We start from the raw sequence: 20,321 nt of genomic DNA, 5'->3' as shown, positions 1-20,321 counted from the left end.
ACTCTAAACACTAAACTAAAATCCTACAACTAAAAAACTATGTTATGTTGTACTAGTGTTTCACCCATTATTGCAAGTGGCGTTCCCAGCACATATTGGAACATGGTCAGGTCAAATTATACGTAAAATGAGTTCTTTCAAACAACAAAACATATATTGTGTGTTGTAAATGTACTAGTCATGCAACTAGTAGTTTGAATTCGTTGTCTCTACAGTTTTGCATTTTGCGAAAATTTGATAGAAGATTTTTATATAACACACAAATTTCAAATGTATTGTATGATAAAATTAAAAAATGAAAAGTCATTGATAACACAACACATAGTAATAAGTTTAGTTGTATAAAGAGAATCGAGTCATGAGACAATCGGACACCTTCATTCTGTTGTCTGATGTGTGTTGTGTAATTGAGTTATTGTAGTAGTGATCCCCCAAGTGTTTTTCCCACTTACTATAAGTCTCTGGCACCGCCAAAATTTTTCATTATTATTATTTTTTTGTTTCATAAAAAACCCTAAAGCCCACCCGAACTCCAATTCCTGAATCCGCTACTAGTTGAATGCCATCCTACTGGGAAAAAAACAATAAATTCTACTGCCTTTTTTTACATGGTCAAGTCCGTCAGTTAACATAACGTTAAATGATCATCCACTAGGTGGAGGAAAGAACCTCCGCAACCCTCATATAATAATGTTCAATGAAGAATCATCTTCACCTAGCCAAACTGAAGAAGTGGCCAAGAAAACGAAGACAGACGTACGTTACAATACACCTAAGCAGATAACCCTACAAACACAAGGAGGGATTGTGAGTCCATCACATTTGTTATTATATTAGTTGAAGTAGAACTGGCTAAGCTGATGGAATCGGATACGGGTACGTGGAAGCGATTTTTTTGAATTTTTTTAAGAAACGGGTACGTTTTGGAAGCATCATAATAAAATAATATATATTTATATCTAAATATATATTATATAAAACAACAAATTAATTACTAAAACATTATAGAAGAACAATATGATAGAAAATGAGCTCAATAAATATTTTGTAATGGCCTAGAATAAACAACACAAACACTTCAATAACTGACATGATACTAGTAGTGTAGCTAACCACAAATGATGCGCATCACATTTCAGTTAATCCATCATACACCTAACGATATCTCCAATCACACTGACCAAGTATGTGGAATCAAAAATATATGTATATACATTTTGCAATGAGCGGCGCGCCCTAAAACTGAATGACTTTGCGCTCTCTCTATGAGCTTCATCCTAGTCTAGCCCCAAAATCCACAACATTGATTTTTCACTCATCTAGTTTCAATCAGTATCTTGCTCCAAATCAAATTCATCTATAATCTTATATGCCTTTGTTGTCTCAAACAAAACTAAAAGCTGAAATAAATCCTTGAATCTCATTCAACTTGCTTGAACGAGGCTTCAACCGTATGTTTTCTGGGTTTTCATTCAATTCTAAATTTTGATTTATCTTCATGAATTATCGAGATTTTAAGAGAGATTTATATTAGAGCCGGAAAAGAGAGAAGAAAACTATAAAAACCCAATAATTCTCGCGCTTTCACGACGCTTCCGATCTAGAAGCTTGCGCTTCCACGACGCTTCAGATTCGGAAGCTTGCGCTTCCGCAACGCTTCCAAAACCTTTTTTTTCAGAACCGCGCTTCCGTTTCCGATTCCGATTCCGAAGCGGGAATCGGACCTCCGGTGAAGATTCCGTGCATCGTAGAGAACTGGTTTACACGAGAAGTTAATTAAAATACTTCATATCAAATAATTAATTTATCATCAAATTAAGTTACTTGCAATGTAAAATTTAACCCATTAATTAATTACCATAATTTTTTCTCAAAAGTTTCCTCAAGATTAAGTGACGACAAACTAATATTAAGTAGAAAGTTAACGATATCAAACAATCAGTCGAGCAAAATTTTCTGCATGAACGATCGGTACAAACTAATCCCACTGGCACATTTACTAACTCGGTACAAACTAGTACCAACATATGTGAAATCTACGATCACATAATTTGTAAATAAAATAATTTTTTTAGAGAATGTTACTATACAAGAACAGTCACTGACCTTGAGTCCGGCGAAATATTTGTATTGTTTGTTTTTGGGTTTTATTAATAGTGCGTGTGTATATATAGGGTTAGATAATTCGGAGATGTTGAAATTACACGAAGGTAGTTAATTTTGGTAACAAAAATTGATACTCAGCTTCCATTCAAATACTCATCTCCCCTCTCGGGTATCAAGTTAGATGGTTTGTAAGAAATCGATTTATAATGAGCAGGTGAGACCCACATCAATTCCAATTCCTTGATGACGTGCTAGTAAATGATAGAATTTTCTCATCCCCTAATCAATATTATTTCAAGTTTGTAAACGTGTCATAACCAAAACTCAATCAGCAAAGATTTATATTCAACCGCGGACTCAATTAACACCGTCTATTTTAACGTACAAGACCATTCTACATTCCTACTCATACGATTTTGGGTAGTTTTCAGATTAATATCGATTGGGAAGTCTTGGTACTCCATGTATGTTGATTTTGTGAATGCTTTCTAATATTTGAGTAAAAGAAGCAAGTATTCTCCTGAACGAGGAAGTTGTACGAATTCATTCATGAACCCACGAAGTCATCTTTATTTTGAATACATGAATCTAGTGTCATATTTTTAAGTCACTTTCTCTGATTTGAATTCACTGGGAATCGAAACGAAAGAATTGAAGAATTCTTGGTGCATGATCGATCAGTTATACATTGCTTCATTTGTCCAAGATAACGATACGTTACCTTGCATCACAAGTTAATTCCTAAAATAGATTAAAAGCTTCTTAGGAAGACTATAGATAAGGATTTTAAATCACCTAATTTGGTCAGCCAAAAAGAATATTGGTTAGCTGATCAGCTAACTCGAACTACATATGTATTCCCAATCATATGTTAATTTCCCAATAGAAATTGGATCTACGTACTACAACAACAACAACAACAACAACAAAACACAAAAACAAAAATAAAAACAAAAAGGACCCTAAAACTTAGTTCAACCATATCCAAGTATCCATGTATGATACTCCACCTGATCAAAATAAAAAGGAAAAGAAAGGAAAAGAAAAGAAAAGAATGAATGCAACTAAAACCAACAGAAAACAGACTCGAGTGGTTTACCCATCAATAGCTCTTGAAAGTCAGAATCTCTCCAACTAAACTACAAACACGGCAGAATCTTCCTTAACTCTTCTCCCCAGCATCTCTATCTGGTCTTCAAACACCTTCTTCTTGTTAGCCAAACGTTCGATACTTTCTATATATCCATCATTAAAAATTCACTAATTACTAATCCTACAAAAGTTCCATGATAAAAAGGCTCTCAGCTTTTTCATGATCGATCGGCTCACATCCAAAAATAACCAACACCATGTTTCCGATTACCAGTTACAATTCTTTTTTCTCCTTCATATTATTCTTCTGCTTACTCTTTCTTTCCCGCCCATGCTTTCCCGCCAGAATCCTACCCGACCCTGCAGTAACGGTCATACTTGCCACCACAAACGTATCCCACAACCCCGCGTGGCACGACTTCACCAAGTTTCTGGACGCCGGAAAGGGGAGCCAGCTGGTCGGCATGTCGGAGCTCAAGAGATACTTCCACCGATTTGGCTACTTGCAGGTGCCCAAAGCCACCAACTTCACCGATGTCTTCGACAAGCAGCTCGAAACGGCCCTGACTCTATATCAATCCAAGCTTAGCTTGCCTGTCACGGGCAAGCTCGACTCGGATACCATCTCCGCCATAACCTCCCCAAGATGTGGCGTCAGCGACGCAGCGCTACGCAAGCCTACAGTTAAACTGCACGCGACGCGTCGCTACGCCTACTTCTACGGCAAGCCTCGTTGGGCTCCTGCGAAGTACCTCACATACGCCTTCAGCCCCAACCATGTCATCAGCTACGTGAGCTCGTCGGAGATAGAGGCAATCTTCCATCGCGCCTTTTCGCGTTGGTCGGCTGTGATTCCGGTGAACTTTACTAAAGCCAAAGACTACTCCTCCGCGGACATCAAAATCGGGTTTTACAAAGGCGACCACGGCGACGGCGAGCCGTTTGATGGTGTGTTGGGTGTTCTAGCTCATGCTTTCTCTCCCGAGAACGGGAGGTTCCACCTAGACGCGGAGGAAAAGTGGGCCGTCGATTTCGAATCCGACAAGTCGAAGGTGGCCGTGGATTTGGAGTCCGTGGCGACGCATGAGATTGGGCATGTTCTTGGGTTGGCTCACTCCTCGGTCAAGGAAGCTGTCATGTACCCGAGTCTGCGTCCTAGGACTAAGAAAGTGGACCTTAAGATGGATGACGTGGCAGGCGTCCAAGCCCTGTATGGGTCAAACCCTAATTTCAAATTTAGCACATTGCAGTCGGAAAATTCTTACAACCACGCAATTACTAATCTGGACACCACTTTTGTTTCTAAGTGGACAATTTCTCTATCACTCATAACTTTGATTTTTCTCTTTTTCTGATTGATTCCAATTCTTATACTTTTTTTTAAAAAATTTCATGGAGTTGTAGACACAAATTATACAAAGAAAAAGATAGAGGATTCTTTTTTACATGACTATTTGAAGACATGAATTTTATTTGATAGAAAAAGAGAATGGAAAAGGGTGAATTCACCTGCAATGGGAATTTAAGCGTGATCAAATTGAAGAATTTGACTTCAATGAAAGTGAGCTTAATTGCCCTTGGGGAATATTTGTTGTGTGGGAGGGGATTTTGAAGTCTACCAAACCTAATTTGCGTTGCAAAGAATATGGCAGTATGCTTAACCTGAATTTTTGGGGAAAATTAAAGTATCACTTATAGCTTAAGTATGAAAGGTACCTATCTTTGATCTTTCTCTCTTAGAGAAGTCAGAGAAAGGAAGCATTGCTGAAACGGCAAATATGAGTAGAACCAGTGGATGCAATTGCAATCTCTCTCGAGGTTGATTAGTTCATTGAGTTGGTGAGGAGAAATACTAAGATGTTTACTGAGCCTTGAATAGGATAGTTGGTTAGACTCATAGTCATAGAATTGGAATCGGTGTGTGTGTTTGTTTGTATTGCTAGTTATATATATATATATATATATATGTGTGTGTGTGGTGGGTAAGCTTTGATCGAGTCAAAGGATAAGTTGAAGAAGACGATCAATAGAGTCTAGCTATGTAGCACGGACACAGACACGATTCGATACGTAGACACGGCATATAAAATTTTTTTTGGACACAGACACATGGTGGACACGTCAATTAAAATTATTTTAATATATATATATATATTTATTAAAAAATTAATTTAAAAATTTGAAAGTATTTAGATGTATATATATTAAAGTGTGCATAAATATAACAAAAACTGAATCTGTTGGAATGATTGAGGATTTGTTGGATCATTTGGATAACCAAGGTTCAAATCTCACCACAAGCATTCTTATTTTTATCATGAGTTTCTCTCCTTATATATATTAAAGTGTGCATAAATATAACAAAAAATGAATCTGTTGGAATGGTTGAGGAGTTGTTGGGTGCCTTGGATGACTAATGTTCGATTCTCACCATAAGCACTTTCACTTTTATTATGAGTTGGTGCGTGTCCGGGCCGTGTCCAAATTGAGTTCGCATGTCCGTGTCTGTGTCGGACACGCAATACGGACCCTTGTCTGCGTGTCCGTGCTTCCTAGGAGTCTAGAAGGTAGAAAATTCCCATTAGAAAAAGAAAACAAAGAAGGTAGAAAATTCACAAAGACGTTTGATGTCCCCCCCCCCATCAAATTCCTTTCTTGCAGGGAATTATTGTGTGGGTGTTCGTTATCATACACGTTCAACTGTTTGGATTGGGCAAAATCATGTCAACATGATCCAATATTTACTATCTTATATTTGGTGAGCGTGGGGAGTCGTGCATTACTATTCACAAATGACAGTGAACGGACGATTTTGCCCTTAGTGAAGAAATCGAAGGCTGATTGAGGGAGCAAAAAAGAATTTTTTTTTTGAGCAACTGAAATTTCATTCCTAGACATTTTGTTTAATTTTAGCATCATCTCTTCGTCTCTTTGATCATTCTTCTGTGCGATTCGATAAGCTAGCTTTGGAGTTTGGCTTCCTCTGGTTGCCTCATAGCCATAGGTATGTCATCACATTTATTTGGGGGTTTGACTTTTTATTGAGAATTTCATTGAGAATCTGAATAAATGTTTGAAAAAAAAACCTCTCTTTCTCAATTTGGTTAATCTCTTGATTCTGGAAGCTCTCCGACGATCATTCACAGGATTTCGGTTCCTGTATTCAGTATGTCTTCAGAACTTAATTGGAATTGTTAATTTTCCTTTTGTTTCATTTGGTAATCATCCTCTGCTATATTTTCGTTTGGTTATGATCACTTTGCTCTTCCTGGTGGCAGCGTTGGCGTGTGGGAAAATAATTGGGGGTTCTCCGACGTATAAGAGATCTCTAGGTCATCTGCATCTACATTCTATTCTCTAAAAGCTCTCTGCCTCTGTCCTCTTCTCTCTATTTGAGGTGAGTTATGTTTCTTTTTCATAGAATTTATCTATTTGGTTTTTTTTCCTATTGATATTTTATGGCTGCTGAGGTGCTCACCTGGGTATCTGTTTATCATAGGTATGGTTCATTTTCTTTTGGCAATTTAACGATTGAATCTATTTTGGTTATTTAGTGTTTGTCTAAAATTAAATAGTGTTCATTGTTCTTAAGGTTTGATATCATGATTTCCAGGTACTAATTCTGAGTTTTTGATAATTTTATATCTGGGTGGATTGCTCTGCTAAGTGGTCTGAGTTTGTAGGCTTATAATTAGTTAGATTTTCTGTGTGGGTGGGGTATATTGGCATTCTTTCTCAAAGGTAGCAACTTAATGAAACCAAACAACCAAATGAATCACTAGGTGAAGGTAGCTTTTAAGGAGAATCTTCTAACATATACGGGAAAATGGGAGAAGAAGCTCATTCAGCTAGAATTAAAATTTACAGTTATTAGGCTTCAATTCCTATGGTAATGGATAACCAAATAAGTCTTTTACTAAAATGGAATTTGTTGATTCATGACAGATGGTGACAATAAAGACAACAGAAAACCAATAGTGGAAAAGGAAAAAACAAACAAGAGTGCTCCATACTAAGTAACTATATAGGCCCCTACACAACCTCATATTTTATTGCTTATGCAGATTTATTTTGTCTCTTTGTTTCAGTTAGTTTTGTCTATATTTTTACAAACTTATAATTGTATAATTGTATTTGAGTTTACTAATTTGGTTTTCTTTCTTGCTTTCAAGTAGTGGGGAAGAGTAAATGTTGTTTAACTTATTAGTGGTGAAAATTCAGGATTCTTCAAATGGTTCTGTGGTTAGAATGCAGAGTTTTTTGGTTTCTTTGTTGTTTGCTTGATTCTGTTTGATTTTGTTTGGTCTTTTTTATTGTAATGTGATTTTTTGTTTGGGTTCTCTGATTTTTGTGGTTTTTTTCCGATTGATGAGATCATTGGATTTCAGCATATTTTGTAATCAGTTGGGTCATATTGTTGCATCTGCATTTGGATAAATGGAAAAATATTCTCTAATGATGTGTGTCATTATGAACTGTTTTAGTCTTTATGTTTTGCTATTAATGTGTTTTGTCTAAGGGTGTATACTTTGTTTGTTTGTGTTTAGGTTGCTGGTAATAGTGAAACAGTTTTGACAGTACTGGAGGTACGATGGTGATTTTTGGACTTAAAAATTTGATCTAAGAGTTATGATTGTATGCTTAGATCAAATGGAGTTGTTGAGTTGAAACAGATATCTCTTTTAATTTGTTAGTCCGTCTTCTTTGTTATTCCTTATATGTTTGTCTTTGCTGATAACTCATGTCTTCTTTTGCAAGGTTGAAGGTAGTTTCCATCAAGAGGACTAAAGAAGAAGATATAGGTAATTGCTTTCCTTATCGCAGGTTCAACCGTTTTTATCAGTCAGTATGCATTTAATACAAACTTATCTGTGTTACACTGCAAATTTCATTTTCTTATAATTCATCTTGCTATTAGTAGAGTTACATAAGGACAAAATGTTCTGAATTCTGTCAGCGTAAAGCAATGATGATTTGGTCTATTGTTTTTGGTGTATAATTTTTTTTATTGTTTCTATTGTGTCTTCTACTACAACTTTGATTTTGTCTTAATGTGTGTTTGCATTCTAATGGCTGCGACCATTTGAAGTAATGGGAAGGGTAGATGGGAATGGATGAGCGTATATATGCCAATGAACACATGGGAATGGTAGTTTTCTAATGTGTGTTGGTTTTGTGGATGTCCGATCTCAATTGTGATGTTAGTACCTGTTTTTAAAAATTGAGGAGAATTGAGCTATAGCTAGCATGTTCTGATTGTATATGTTCATGATAGAGTAGCTTTTGTTTGCGTTAAAGATTAGAGAATGAGCTTTACTTATTGTTTGATCATCATTAGCTTCATTTATTCTGATTAATTCTCAAATTGATGTGTTTTAGTTCTCTACTTCTCTTCTTAATAATCATTGATATCAAGTTCGGCGATTTTACAGGTATCTAAAATTTCACTCCTTTTCGTAGTTACACAATGTAGTTGGATCTTTTGCGGCTGAGTTTCTTGGTTAAAATTCTTTTGCATTCAATTTCGTGTTGTTGGTCAATAGAGGAGTTAGCTGTGTGGTAATAAAATAGTTGCATATTTTACACATGTAAATTTGTTTAAGCATTATTGTCATTCGATATTGGTTGTGCGTACATGGAGATTTATAGTGCTGAAACTCGTAAACTTAAGTTTTATATTTGAAGGACATTCAACAAGAGTCCCTGTACCAGGACTATCTCATCTTAATTTCCAAGAGGAGGTCCAAATTGTCCAGTCATGTGGTCTCTTCATAAATGAACAGCTCGAACTTTTCTTCTTCATAGTTAAACCACCGGCTAGAAATCTCATTGCATCCTTGCACTACAATTGTATTTGGCATCTTCCCTTCTCATTCAATAGAACTTGATATAGTAGACGAAACGAAATAAATAGAGAATGGGAAAAATAATATATGTAATTTATGTATTTATCCTTATCAGTATTTTTATGTGAGTTGAAAATGTCAAAACATATATAAAACAAATGATGGGAGGTATACACAACACTTTCAGAGGTGTAAATAGAACTTCCCACTTTTGAAATGTAATTAAAAAATTCGATATTTACGAAAGTATGCTTGAATATATATATATATATATATATTGTGTGTGTATGAAAAAAATATTTTCAAAATAAAATTATTTCATCCGAGAAAAATATAGACGTGTGTGCAAAAAATATTTTAAAATAAAACTATTTCATATGAAATAATTTTGTAAGAAATTTTTCATATTTTTGTAATTTACTTAATAATTTAGTAGAAAATATATGGATTATATGGTAATTGTAATCATTAATTATAGCCATTAATATAATTTGTAAATGTAAATAAAATAAAAAATAAAAAAGTCATGAATTAAATTTAAAAAATTTATTGACATATTTAGTGTCAGAATGATGAAAATTTTCTTTTATTACCATAGTAACATACAATATTAATTAAGATTAGAGTATACATGGAAAAAATAACATTTGTCACCTTGCTTGTCCCATAAAATCTAATAAATTGTCATAAATTATAATCTTGTTGTTGTCACTTGTAAGGTAATTTTTTTTGTACAAATGTCGTAAAGTAATTTTCAAATAAATGTTGTAAGGTAGCTATAAATCGTCCTGAGTTTTAGAAATAATTTATTTACTAAATTAGGTGTCCGAATTATGTCCATGAAAATATTTCATTTTTTAAACGAAAAATATTTCATAATTTAATAATCATAATGAATATATTAAAGAATGATATGATTGTATTTTTATTTAAAAATAACATATTATAATTATTTAATTACTGATGTGACAATGATATTATAGCACCTTATCAATGCTTTTTATATTATTATTAGGCCTTCTCTAGTACATAACGTTGATGGTCAATGAAGTGCTAGTAAATGTTTACACTCTAGAAAATAGAGTGCATTAGTTTAGATAATTCGCTTTAATAAGCTAGCTCGTGTAGAAATGCAACGAATAGCATTACCCAGCTACCAAAACTGAAGTGTAAGTAGAGTTTTATCAATTTTGCTATTGAGTTTGATCGGTATTAGCCAATTTTGTTTTTTTTTTGAAAATGTTGCTTGTGACAAAACCTACCAACTCTAAGCTCAAGTTAATTGATAAGAATACGAGCGGAGCCATGCGTTGAGCACATTTTTGTGTGTAACGAATTAATTATTCACGAGTTGTTCAAGAGCATTGAGTTGTGTATTTATATAAAAGTACAGTTATTGAATTTAATCATTCACATTGAGTCATGCATTTACACATCGTAAAAACTCTTATTTGCCAGTCTGCATCTACACGTTGTAATCTTAGGGGGTGTATTCAATGGAGACTCTATGTGATTGTTTTGTATTTAAAAAGTCCATAGGTATTCAATATGGATTTTTAAGATTCCTATAAAATCTGATGGTATTCAATAATGATTTTAAATTATATATCTAAATCTTATGGTATTCAAAAGTTGATTGAATTTCAAAGATTTCATTAAATGGCTGATTTTAGAGGATTCTAGAGACCTGAGTATAAGTATCTAAGCTCCTCAGAAATCTGCTCACATCTCAAGAGATTTCACATGACTCTCACCTCAGTAGATCGACGAGCATACATGGATATCTTTTCTCGACCGACCCCGTAGGTAGTTCCTCCACTCTCCATAAAATTTCTTCATTCATATTGTTTTTGTTAATTCAAGCTTTCTTTCCATGAGTTTTCTTGCCGTAATTCAGAATCATATTGAATTGTGATTTTAAGGTTCATTGTTAATATGACATGATAGCGATCAATTCATAGTTAGGTCTTATCATTCTTGACCTAAACGCGATCAATTTTTACATGGATGAGTTGTTTGCTATGATTGTGAATGTTGAGAACAGTAGCCAGATTTATTAGAAAGTTTGCAAAGCTTTGGTCTTCTATTATGTTATGGGTTCTTCGTGTTATGGTACCTCACCTCAATAGAATTTCAATCCTATATTATCTTATTCTTTTATTCTGCTATGATTTTGAAAGGCACTCAGTACTCAAAACATGATGGGAGCTCCATATCTCCTCAGTCGATAGGTTCTTCGATGAAAACTCTGGTGAGGCTCTGAGCCACAGAGTGATTTGTACTGCCATTCCTTGTTGATAAATGATTTTGCTTTATCTCCATCATTGTTGTTGCTTGTTTAATTCCAGTACTTTTTTGGTGTGAAGTCCTATTGTTAAGACTTGTTCTAGTTACCTGACACAAAGTCAGTAGTGATGTTGGCGTTTGTCTCTCTGCCCATGGTTGTATTGATCAATGCATTCACTTGCTTACCAAAGTATCTGGGAAATATGATGAAAGTATTTATGTCTAATCTGATATGAAGCTTTGAGGGTGTGACCAAATTAATAGTTATAAGTTCATACAAAGTGCATGCAATTACCTTTTTAGTAGGAAATTGTGCACTCATTGGAGTTGTACCTACAATGTCTGGACACTTGACAGTGAATTCAAGTATAACAATATATATGAAAGAGTCATGATCTATGACCCGTAGGATGCAACATTGGCTTATTTTAGCTCTTACATTTGAACACTCGAAGGTTGAGGATGAATGCACAACGTGCTTAAATTCTTTCAATATCTATCTAGCTAATTCAATATTGTTTTAACTATATCTCATATTGGAAAGCATATGATTTGTTATGACAAGGAAAATCATTCAAATATCAGTCATTGTGATTTTGTTTCAAATCTTCCAGATTCATTACAGAAACTGTGATTCAAAGACTAACTCTACAGCCTGATTTTGATTTTGGGAAGGCCAAGTTTGTTGAAGCCTTGATTTCATTTCAGCGAAGGAAAATACATTATGGTAGAACACATTTATAGGAATCTTTTTGTAACTTTGCGTGATATAAACCTTTAAACCATAGCTCAGAAATTTAGTTGATTAGCTTGTCCTTTTTATTCATCGTACTGCTCTTCCCTAAATATTGATGTGATCTTGATATAATTCAAGGGATTGAATTCATCGCACTTTGCGTAGTAGCTGGCTATTTGACATCACCATCTCCATGTAGCTCTAATGTTTCTCAGCATTTGTATGAACATCGAACAGTTTCTTTCCCACACACCAAATGAAAGAAAATCATTGTACTATTTGTATTTTGGTTGATATATTGTTTTGTTTATTGCTATTATAGTAGTCATGGACTTTAAAATTTTTAAAATTCAATGGAATGCTAGTAAATCAATCTAATAAAATCTGGTAGACTCTTTATGGAATGAAAACAATCCATGGAATTAACACAATCCAGCTTATTCCATGGATTTTTAAGATTAATCTTGATTGAATACACTTCTCTTAGCCATTTATATACTCTGACCACTATGCATCTATATAAAAATCATCCAATTTAATCATTCACAATGAGTCGTGTATTTACACTTCATGCACCAAAAAGTCTCTTGAACTCGAAGCCATATAATAACAAACTATTTGTTCACGAGATTCAAGAGCCGTATTTGTGCATGGTCGGTTCCAACATTTATATTGAGATAATAGCACTAACTAGATACATAACCCGCGGCTTATATTAATATTTACCCCAAACAACAAAATCTACCATCAGGGAATAAGGAAAAGAAGCAAACAATTTTTGCCAGAATTGAAACGAAAACCCCAAATCAACAATTTCTCTCTCTCAAACAACCTATAGTATTTATGTATCCATTTATTAAAATGAAACCAGCAAAAATCCCAAAACGATGCTAAAAATTATTATTGAAGCTTGACCCAGTAATATCACATTCCAATGGAGATTGATAACCATTTCAAAAGCTAGATACAACATCTTTGAGAATATATTCACAGTAGTGCACTACTGAATGACATTTTGTAACAGCTGACAAATGGAAAAGCTCAGAAAATAAACTATGAAGCTGGTATTAACTAAGAAACAAAACCTCTCATACAAAGGACAAAAAACACTGGAGGCCAGAAACAAAAAATCAAATCATTGACTGTGGCTTCTTCTAACATCATCCCCACTCTTTAACATATGCAATAAGAAATTACATGGAACAACTTTGTTGGGAGGAAGCACGCTTAGGAGGCTTTCTATAATTGCTTTTTGCTCCTGGCTATGTCCAGAGCCACCTTCCTCTTTCCTGTTACTCAGAATACTGAATTGCAGGTCATTTCTTCCAACTCCATATCCTCCTAGTCCTTCAAATTCCACATCCATGCCTGGCAACCATCTTTCAGCATAGTGCATAATGCATTTGCCTATAAACTATGGCCTTGTATTCTTTGCCTTTATTGCCGATATGACCATCATGTACTGATCTATTCGAAAAGTGGCCACTTCACGAAACCACCATTATTCTTGACCATCAGCATCTGCATTGGTGTTTCTTCTAGTAGCCTTCCAAGCAATTGAGTCGCAGCATCTTCTCACAATTTGAAGATTCTCAGCCCATGGAGATAGAGTTTCACAGGACTCGAGTACAGTGATGGTATCTTTCCAAGAAGAAAGAACTACCAATGTGAGAAAAGCTTCAGTCTTGGAAATCAGATTTCCTGCTTCAAGTTCTTCAGCCACTTCTAGATATTCTGATGCGCATCAACACGAGAACACTGGAGGTGAGACTGTGAGAGCTATGCCCTATCATCCTACCCATAAAGTGAGATGTAATTCTATCAAAAAGAGAGGGCAATAGTGCTTATCGGCTCGACTCGAGGATTTGTTAGAAAAAGACCGACTTAGGCTGATATTTACAATAGACTAGGCTAAGGGTGACAGTGTTGTGGAAAAGATATGGCAAAAATACCGATTTACATCATGAACTTGCATTTGAGTTAATTTATCTCTTCAATTTAGTAAAAATTGTCAATTTGCATCATATCCGTTAAATTTAATGTTTTCCATCTAATTTTAAGTCACATGTCATACATTTGAGGGGCAATATTGTCATTATATATTTATTCATATTTAATAATGAAATAAATTAATAAAATTACTTAAGAGAAACACTTGTTACAATGTTTTTTTTTGCGAAACATGTTATTGATTTATATATTTATTATTTTACGTGATATGGTATGTTAAAAGATATTAGAAAAATATAAATAAATACATTGAACATTAAAAATAAATGTGTGTTCTGAGAGAATTACTATTCTACCATTGTGTGTGTCTTAGCCTAATTAGGTTTCCTGTTAAAGATAGATTCACATCTCTGTAATAGATTATGAATCCAAATCTTACGAGATTGTGGTTATGTAATGCCTATATATAGGCCGCATTATCAATCAATAAACAGTTACGTTCTGTTTCATTACGTCGTTATTATTCTCATTTCGTTCCTCCTCTAACAATGTGTACATATAAAATATATATATATATATATATATATATATACACAACACACTATATTTGAATGAGTGAGTATGTTGAATATATAATTCGAAATATGGTTAAGTATGTAGAAAATAGATGCAAATAAATAATTTGATTAAAAAATAATCCTTCTTTTGAAGAATATTAAAATATAAATAGAAAATAACAATATTACCCTCATGTGCATGACATGTGATGCAAAATTGGATATAAACAGTTAAATTTAACGGATGTGGTGCAAATCGGCAATTTTTACCAATTTTAGAAGGTAAATTGACTGAAATATAAATTCGGGGTACAAATTGACAATTTCAGTGAAATTTAGGGTGTATTTTGGCAATTGACAATAACAGGGGCAAATTTGTATTTACAGTAATAACTCGGCTCGGAGCCGATACTGTTCGTTAGCCGATGAGCAGTGCATTGGGAAATAGTATATAGGAAATTAGATACAACAGCCCAAGCCCAAACCAATCCCATCTTCTTCATATCTTGCTGCTAAAACCCTTAAAACCCTCTGAAACTTGCAATCCAAAAGCATCTCCCAGATCTCAAATCTCTCTAATGGCTTCCGCCTGCAGACAGTTGGCCAGCAGAGCATCCCTCTCGTCCGTCCGATCAGCCATCAGATCCAACGCCCCCAAATCCCCAACCTCACGCTTCTCCCTCCCTGCCTCGGCTGCTCCCTCCTCCGCCCCAGCTCGCGGCTTCTCACTCACCAGGTCTCCTCCTTCTCTTCCTCTCTCTCATTTTTTTCTCTTTTCTGGGTTTCTGTTTCTTTGAAAATTCAAATATTGGCTTTTGGATTTTCCAGGTCTACGGGAGTGTTGGGATGCTTACATTCGCTCCTGCCGCTCCACAGCGCGGTGGCTGCGGCGAGGCTGACGTCAGCGCTGAGCACAACGTCGAGGAGCTGTCGGGCGCTCTCACAGGGTACTCTCTGCTGCACCTCTCCCAGCCTCTAAAAAAAATATTTGCTTCTTTTTCAATTGTGAGTCTTTTTTTTATTTGCTTCCACCACGATTTCTGTTGTGTGTTTGTTATGTGTTAGCTTACTTGTTTTATGTTTCGAATCCGATTTCGTTGGTTCATTTCTGTTGTCATTGAAACAGTTGCAGTTGCAAGTTTCAAGTTGGATTACATCACTGAGTTTCTTACCTCGTTTTTAACTTTTATATGATCCGTGTGCGCTGGAACATAAATGAAACCTTGTCTACCTTTAAGGGTGTTTCGAGTCTAACATAGAAGTGTAGTAGGGCGATTTATAATCTAGAAGCATTAGAAATGGAAAATTAGGACAGTGAGCATAGGCATTTGAGGCTATGGAAAATCAAGAGGTGTATTATCTGACTGGAATATTTGGTTCCTGCAGGCACATAATATCCATATGCTTGAAAGAAATAAATTGGACCCGCTAATTATGGCCTGCCGCTCATTACCAAGTACGAAGCTATTAATTTTCACTCAAAAACCTTCAAAATGTTTGAGTATGTTAACTTAAAGACTTCCATTTCATCTTCATCTGAAGATTGATTTTCAATTTGGTTTGCTGAATGGCTGAACCTGTACTTGCCATGTTTTGATGCATAAATTTTACTATGCAGATTAGTAATGCACGATTTAATCTACGATGATGTTATGATGAGTTTCAACTTGGATGTGGTACAGTTTATTATCATCAAGCTACATCGGTTTTTAGCCAGTATATGTTGAGACTTGAGACATGTATTAGTAAGTTGTCTATAGTGTTTGTATGTGCGCCATATAATATATGTATCTGTATCTTAAAACCCGGGAACCTTAAGTAATTGGCTAAGTTATTTCTGATATGGCAAAATGTTACAGCTTGATGCAAACATTATATATTTTGGCATGTTGACTTCAATTTGCTGAACTTATATATTCTTTCTAAACAAGTAGAAGTGGTTTGATAACATAGCTTCTCCTTTTCCCAGATGGAATTGATGGTACGTGAGACATGTTGACATGTTTGCTGTATATGGAGGTGGGCCTTCTATGCTCATTGTGTCCAACTTAAAAGATTTTGCATAACAACTTTTCATATGCTCATTGAGTCCAACTTAAAAGTAAGATGACCAGTTTTTATTGGACTATATACTACCTAAGCCATTTGAACCGTCGTCTGAAAGCAGATTTGGTGAATGCTGTAATGAATGCTAGGATGTACAGCCTAATTTTTCTAAAACATGTCCTAACCTGTAGTCCTTTTGATTGGTTCATTTGGTTTTTGAAATTGGACTGCCACTGACTCTGCATATATTTACAATTAAGAGGGTTACAAATATTGGGCCTAATTCAAGTCTTTGTATCTTTTGGTGATCCAGAGCTTGGTTTGTCTGTTCCAAGGTGATTTGCAGCTGGCTGTCATCATGATCAGAAGTTACCCTCACGGGAATGGAAATTTCACAGATTTTGTAGTTTTATTTAGTCAAACCATTTTAGAGCACTGAAAGCAAAATTTGATTCTTCCTACAAGATAGGGCACACTTGAAAATAATAACTCAGTTGGCTTGTTCAATACTAATATTTGTGTGGTATACAATGACTTTGATGAATCAGTATGCATGCAGTTTGAGTTCTCATTATTGATATTGTAGGAGACATTGTAGTTCATTTCATGTTTTTGAGTGGTTTCACAAACATTATCAGGATTCAGGAGTCCAAATTCTACTTTCAGCACTTCCTGAAAACTCTTTATGTTCTCTCTCTTTCGTGTCTGGTACAGCTGATAGATTGCACACAAACATGCTCACAAAGCACAACTTTTATGTTTATTAAATTTAAATATAACAAGGGAATTTTTGATGGTATTATCTTTCAAGTTCAATTAGACTATGCTCCCTGACTTGCCCTAACATCCTCTGTATATAGTTCTTGCATGGTAATGCAGACTTGATTCCGTTGCCAATATCTGCCCCATGCATTTGGTTTCTAGCATTTGCTCTTAGTCTAAATTGCATAAATAATACTTTATTTACTTATTAGCATCGCCATTCATGCATTTGGTTCCTAGCATCGCCAATGTAATCATCAACATATCCCTAAAAGCAAGTTTCAGATCGATGTGTAAATTTACAATTGTGATTCTCCCAAATTCTTAAAATAATTGAATTAGTTTCGCAAGTATCAGAAACAAATAAATGAAATACTTTCTTTACTTTCTTTGGAGAACCATGCTTTCAAAGTTGGGTAGATAGACTTTTCACCCTTATTCATGCCTCTATTGTTCATACTATATCAGCTTCGCTTTCTATTTTGGTTTTGGTCTCTACTTAGAGTTTAGACAACAGTTAACGGTATAACGGTGTGAAATGTCCCTATGACCCTATTTTAGAATAGTTATCTTTGTCTATTTCGAATGTCAAAATCACAAAAAGTGTTCTTTGGATAGTTGATAGTTGATGGGCAGCTTGGTCTTTCATGTTCCATATGGGTTTGGGATCACAACTACCCAAGCTAATGCTAATCTCCATTGAACCTCAGAATTTGAGATAGCATTTTCTTTTCCAATCCAAATATTTTAATCTTCCTTTCTCATTCGTCTCTCCTTCACCAGCTTCCTCACTACCCTCACATCATCCCACTTTCCATACTATGCATACAAATTGGACATCGTAACACACACAAATTCATCATCACCTCCCTACATGGTAATAGGCTAGGAAGCACGGACACGCGGACAAGGGTCCGTATTGCGTGTCCGACACGGACACGGACACGCTCGGACACGCGCGGACACGTGAACTCAATTTGGACACGGTCCGGACACGCGGATACGCACAAACTCATAATAAAATTGAAAGTGCTTATGGTGAGAATCGAACCTTGGTCATCCAAGGCACCCAACAACTCCTCAACCATTCCAACAGATTCTGTTTTTGTTATATTTATGCACACTTTAATATATATATATATATATATATATATATATATATAAGGAGAGAAACTCATGATAAAAATAAGAATGCTTGTGATGGGATTAGAACCTTGGTCATCCAAATGATCCAACAAATCCTCAACCATTCCAACATATTCAGTTTTTGTTATATTTATGCACACTTTAATATATATATACATCTAAATACTTTCAAATTTTTAAATTAATTTTTTAATATATATATATATAGATTAAAATATTTTTAATTGACGTGTCCACCACGTGTCCGTGTCTAAAAAAATTTCTATATGCCGTGTCTACGTATCGAATCGTGTCCAATACGGACACTCGTGTCCGTGTCCGTGCTACATAGGTAATAGGGGTACACCTTTGAAGCTGCATTTTTGGTAATCATCAAACCTCATACTCTCCACCAGTACCGAGCAGTGCCCTCCAAACTGGACCGTGCGTCCCAAAACCGATCTTGAATATCAGCATCTGCTCTCTACATCTCCACTCTCTGCCCCATTGTAATTTGACTATAAAAGTGCTCAAGAGTCGGGTCAATTCCATACTCTTCAATCATTGATTCGAAGTACAGTGATTTGATTATGTGAACATGCACATATAGCATTAAGGAATGTGATCTCATCAGGCTTGACATCTCTCATCTGCTCATAGAGGAGCATCACATGTGAATCATTACCGTTCCGAGAAATTCCAGAGATCATGGCATTCCATGTGACCAAATTCTTCTATGTAACTATGGAAGTGGAAGATTGTTTCAGCGTTGCTGACTTTTCTGCATTTTGAGAACAGATATGTCAAAGGATTCAAAGCAGAACCCACAACAATTGTCAATTGATGTTGCTAAACTATTTTCTATGGTGCAATAATCGATTAGCATTTCTATATTAGATCCGAAATACCTGCAACTCCATATAAATACTCGAAAATGTGAATTGATCTATAATTTTCAATCGCATTTTGCATACGATATTCAGAGATTTTCGTGATGGACCTTTGTTTTCAAAATCATGTAATAATCGAAATCCAGAATGATGAATTTGGACCTCGCATACTGAATAGAAGTTTAATCAGTTCACTGTACGTATTAAATTATATCAGGGGCTCTTCGTCTGCTGCAAAAAAGTCAAGTGCTTGTTTGTACATTTCCATTTCATATGTCGACCTTATTTTAGAATAATTATGTTTCCCTATTTCGAATGTCCAAATCAGAAAATTTATAGAATTTAGATGGTGTTCTTTCGATGGTTGATAGTAGATACAGAGCTGGGTCTGTCACCGTTAGAACATATTTGGGATCACAGTTGCCCAAGCTGTAACCAATCTCCATTAAACCTCAGAATTGGAGATCGCATTTTCCTTTTCAATCAAACTATAACCATTTTCCTTTCTCATTCGTCTCTCCTTCATCAACTTCCTCACTACCCTCACATCATCCACTTTGCATACTGTGCATACAAGTTGGACAACGTAACATAAACAAATTCATCATCACCTCCTAATGGTAATATGGTATCACCTCTGCAGCTGTATTTTTGTAACCATCAAACCTCATACGCTCCACAAGATTGATTAGTGCGCTCTAAAATCGAGCCGAAATATAGCTTCTCTACTCTCCACATCTCCACTCTTTGCCCCATTATAATTCGACTATAGAACAGTGCTCAAGAGTCGACTCAGGATAGAATGAAAAGATTCACAATACATTTTTTCTGGAGAAACTGTGGTTGATGGTGGTGCTCAGGATAATATGTAAGTAGATTATGCAAATAATAATAGCACACAAGCTATTAACCCTCAAGAAAATAT

At 35.2% G+C, this 20,321-nt stretch overlaps 2 protein-coding genes and 1 pseudogene across 11 annotated transcripts; 2 read left to right on the top strand and 1 right to left on the bottom strand.

The window, feature by feature from the left end:
* The first annotated feature begins 3,125 nt into the window (after positions 1–3,125).
* Positions 3,126–4,648, top strand: LOC126794943 (metalloendoproteinase 1-MMP). The gene has a single exon (XM_050521740.1). It carries the CDS (start codon positions 3,456–3,458, stop codon positions 4,551–4,553), a length of 1,098 nt encoding a protein of 365 aa, XP_050377697.1. The 5' UTR covers positions 3,126–3,455; the 3' UTR covers positions 4,554–4,648.
* A 10,424-nt stretch (positions 4,649–15,072) lies between these two features.
* On the top strand, positions 15,073–17,195 carry LOC126794507 (protein NONRESPONDING TO OXYLIPINS 2, mitochondrial-like). 10 transcript variants are annotated; one of them, XM_050521248.1, is made up of 5 exons: positions 15,073–15,309; positions 15,402–15,520; positions 15,960–16,029; positions 16,543–16,592; positions 16,933–17,195. In XM_050521248.1, the coding sequence occupies exons 1-3, from the start codon at positions 15,152–15,154 to the stop codon at positions 15,965–15,967; spliced, it is 285 nt and encodes a 94-aa protein (XP_050377205.1). In that variant the 5' UTR covers positions 15,073–15,151; the 3' UTR covers positions 15,968–16,029; positions 16,543–16,592; positions 16,933–17,195. The 10 variants fall into 10 exon arrangements, with proteins under 10 accessions (XP_050377205.1, XP_050377198.1, XP_050377203.1 ...); XM_050521241.1 differs by having other exon boundaries at positions 15,402–15,578; XM_050521246.1 differs by lacking the exon at positions 15,960–16,029.
* Positions 17,196–18,026: 831 nt separating this feature from the next.
* Positions 18,027–19,842, bottom strand: LOC126795479 (putative pentatricopeptide repeat-containing protein At5g47460; annotated as a pseudogene).
* Between the last annotated feature and the right edge of the window lie 479 nt (positions 19,843–20,321).

This window comes from Argentina anserina, chromosome 5 (assembly GCF_933775445.1).
Source record: "Argentina anserina chromosome 5, drPotAnse1.1, whole genome shotgun sequence".
NCBI classification, from domain to species: domain Eukaryota; kingdom Viridiplantae; phylum Streptophyta; class Magnoliopsida; order Rosales; family Rosaceae; genus Argentina; species Argentina anserina.
This window is presented reverse-complemented; position numbering and strand designations above follow the sequence as displayed.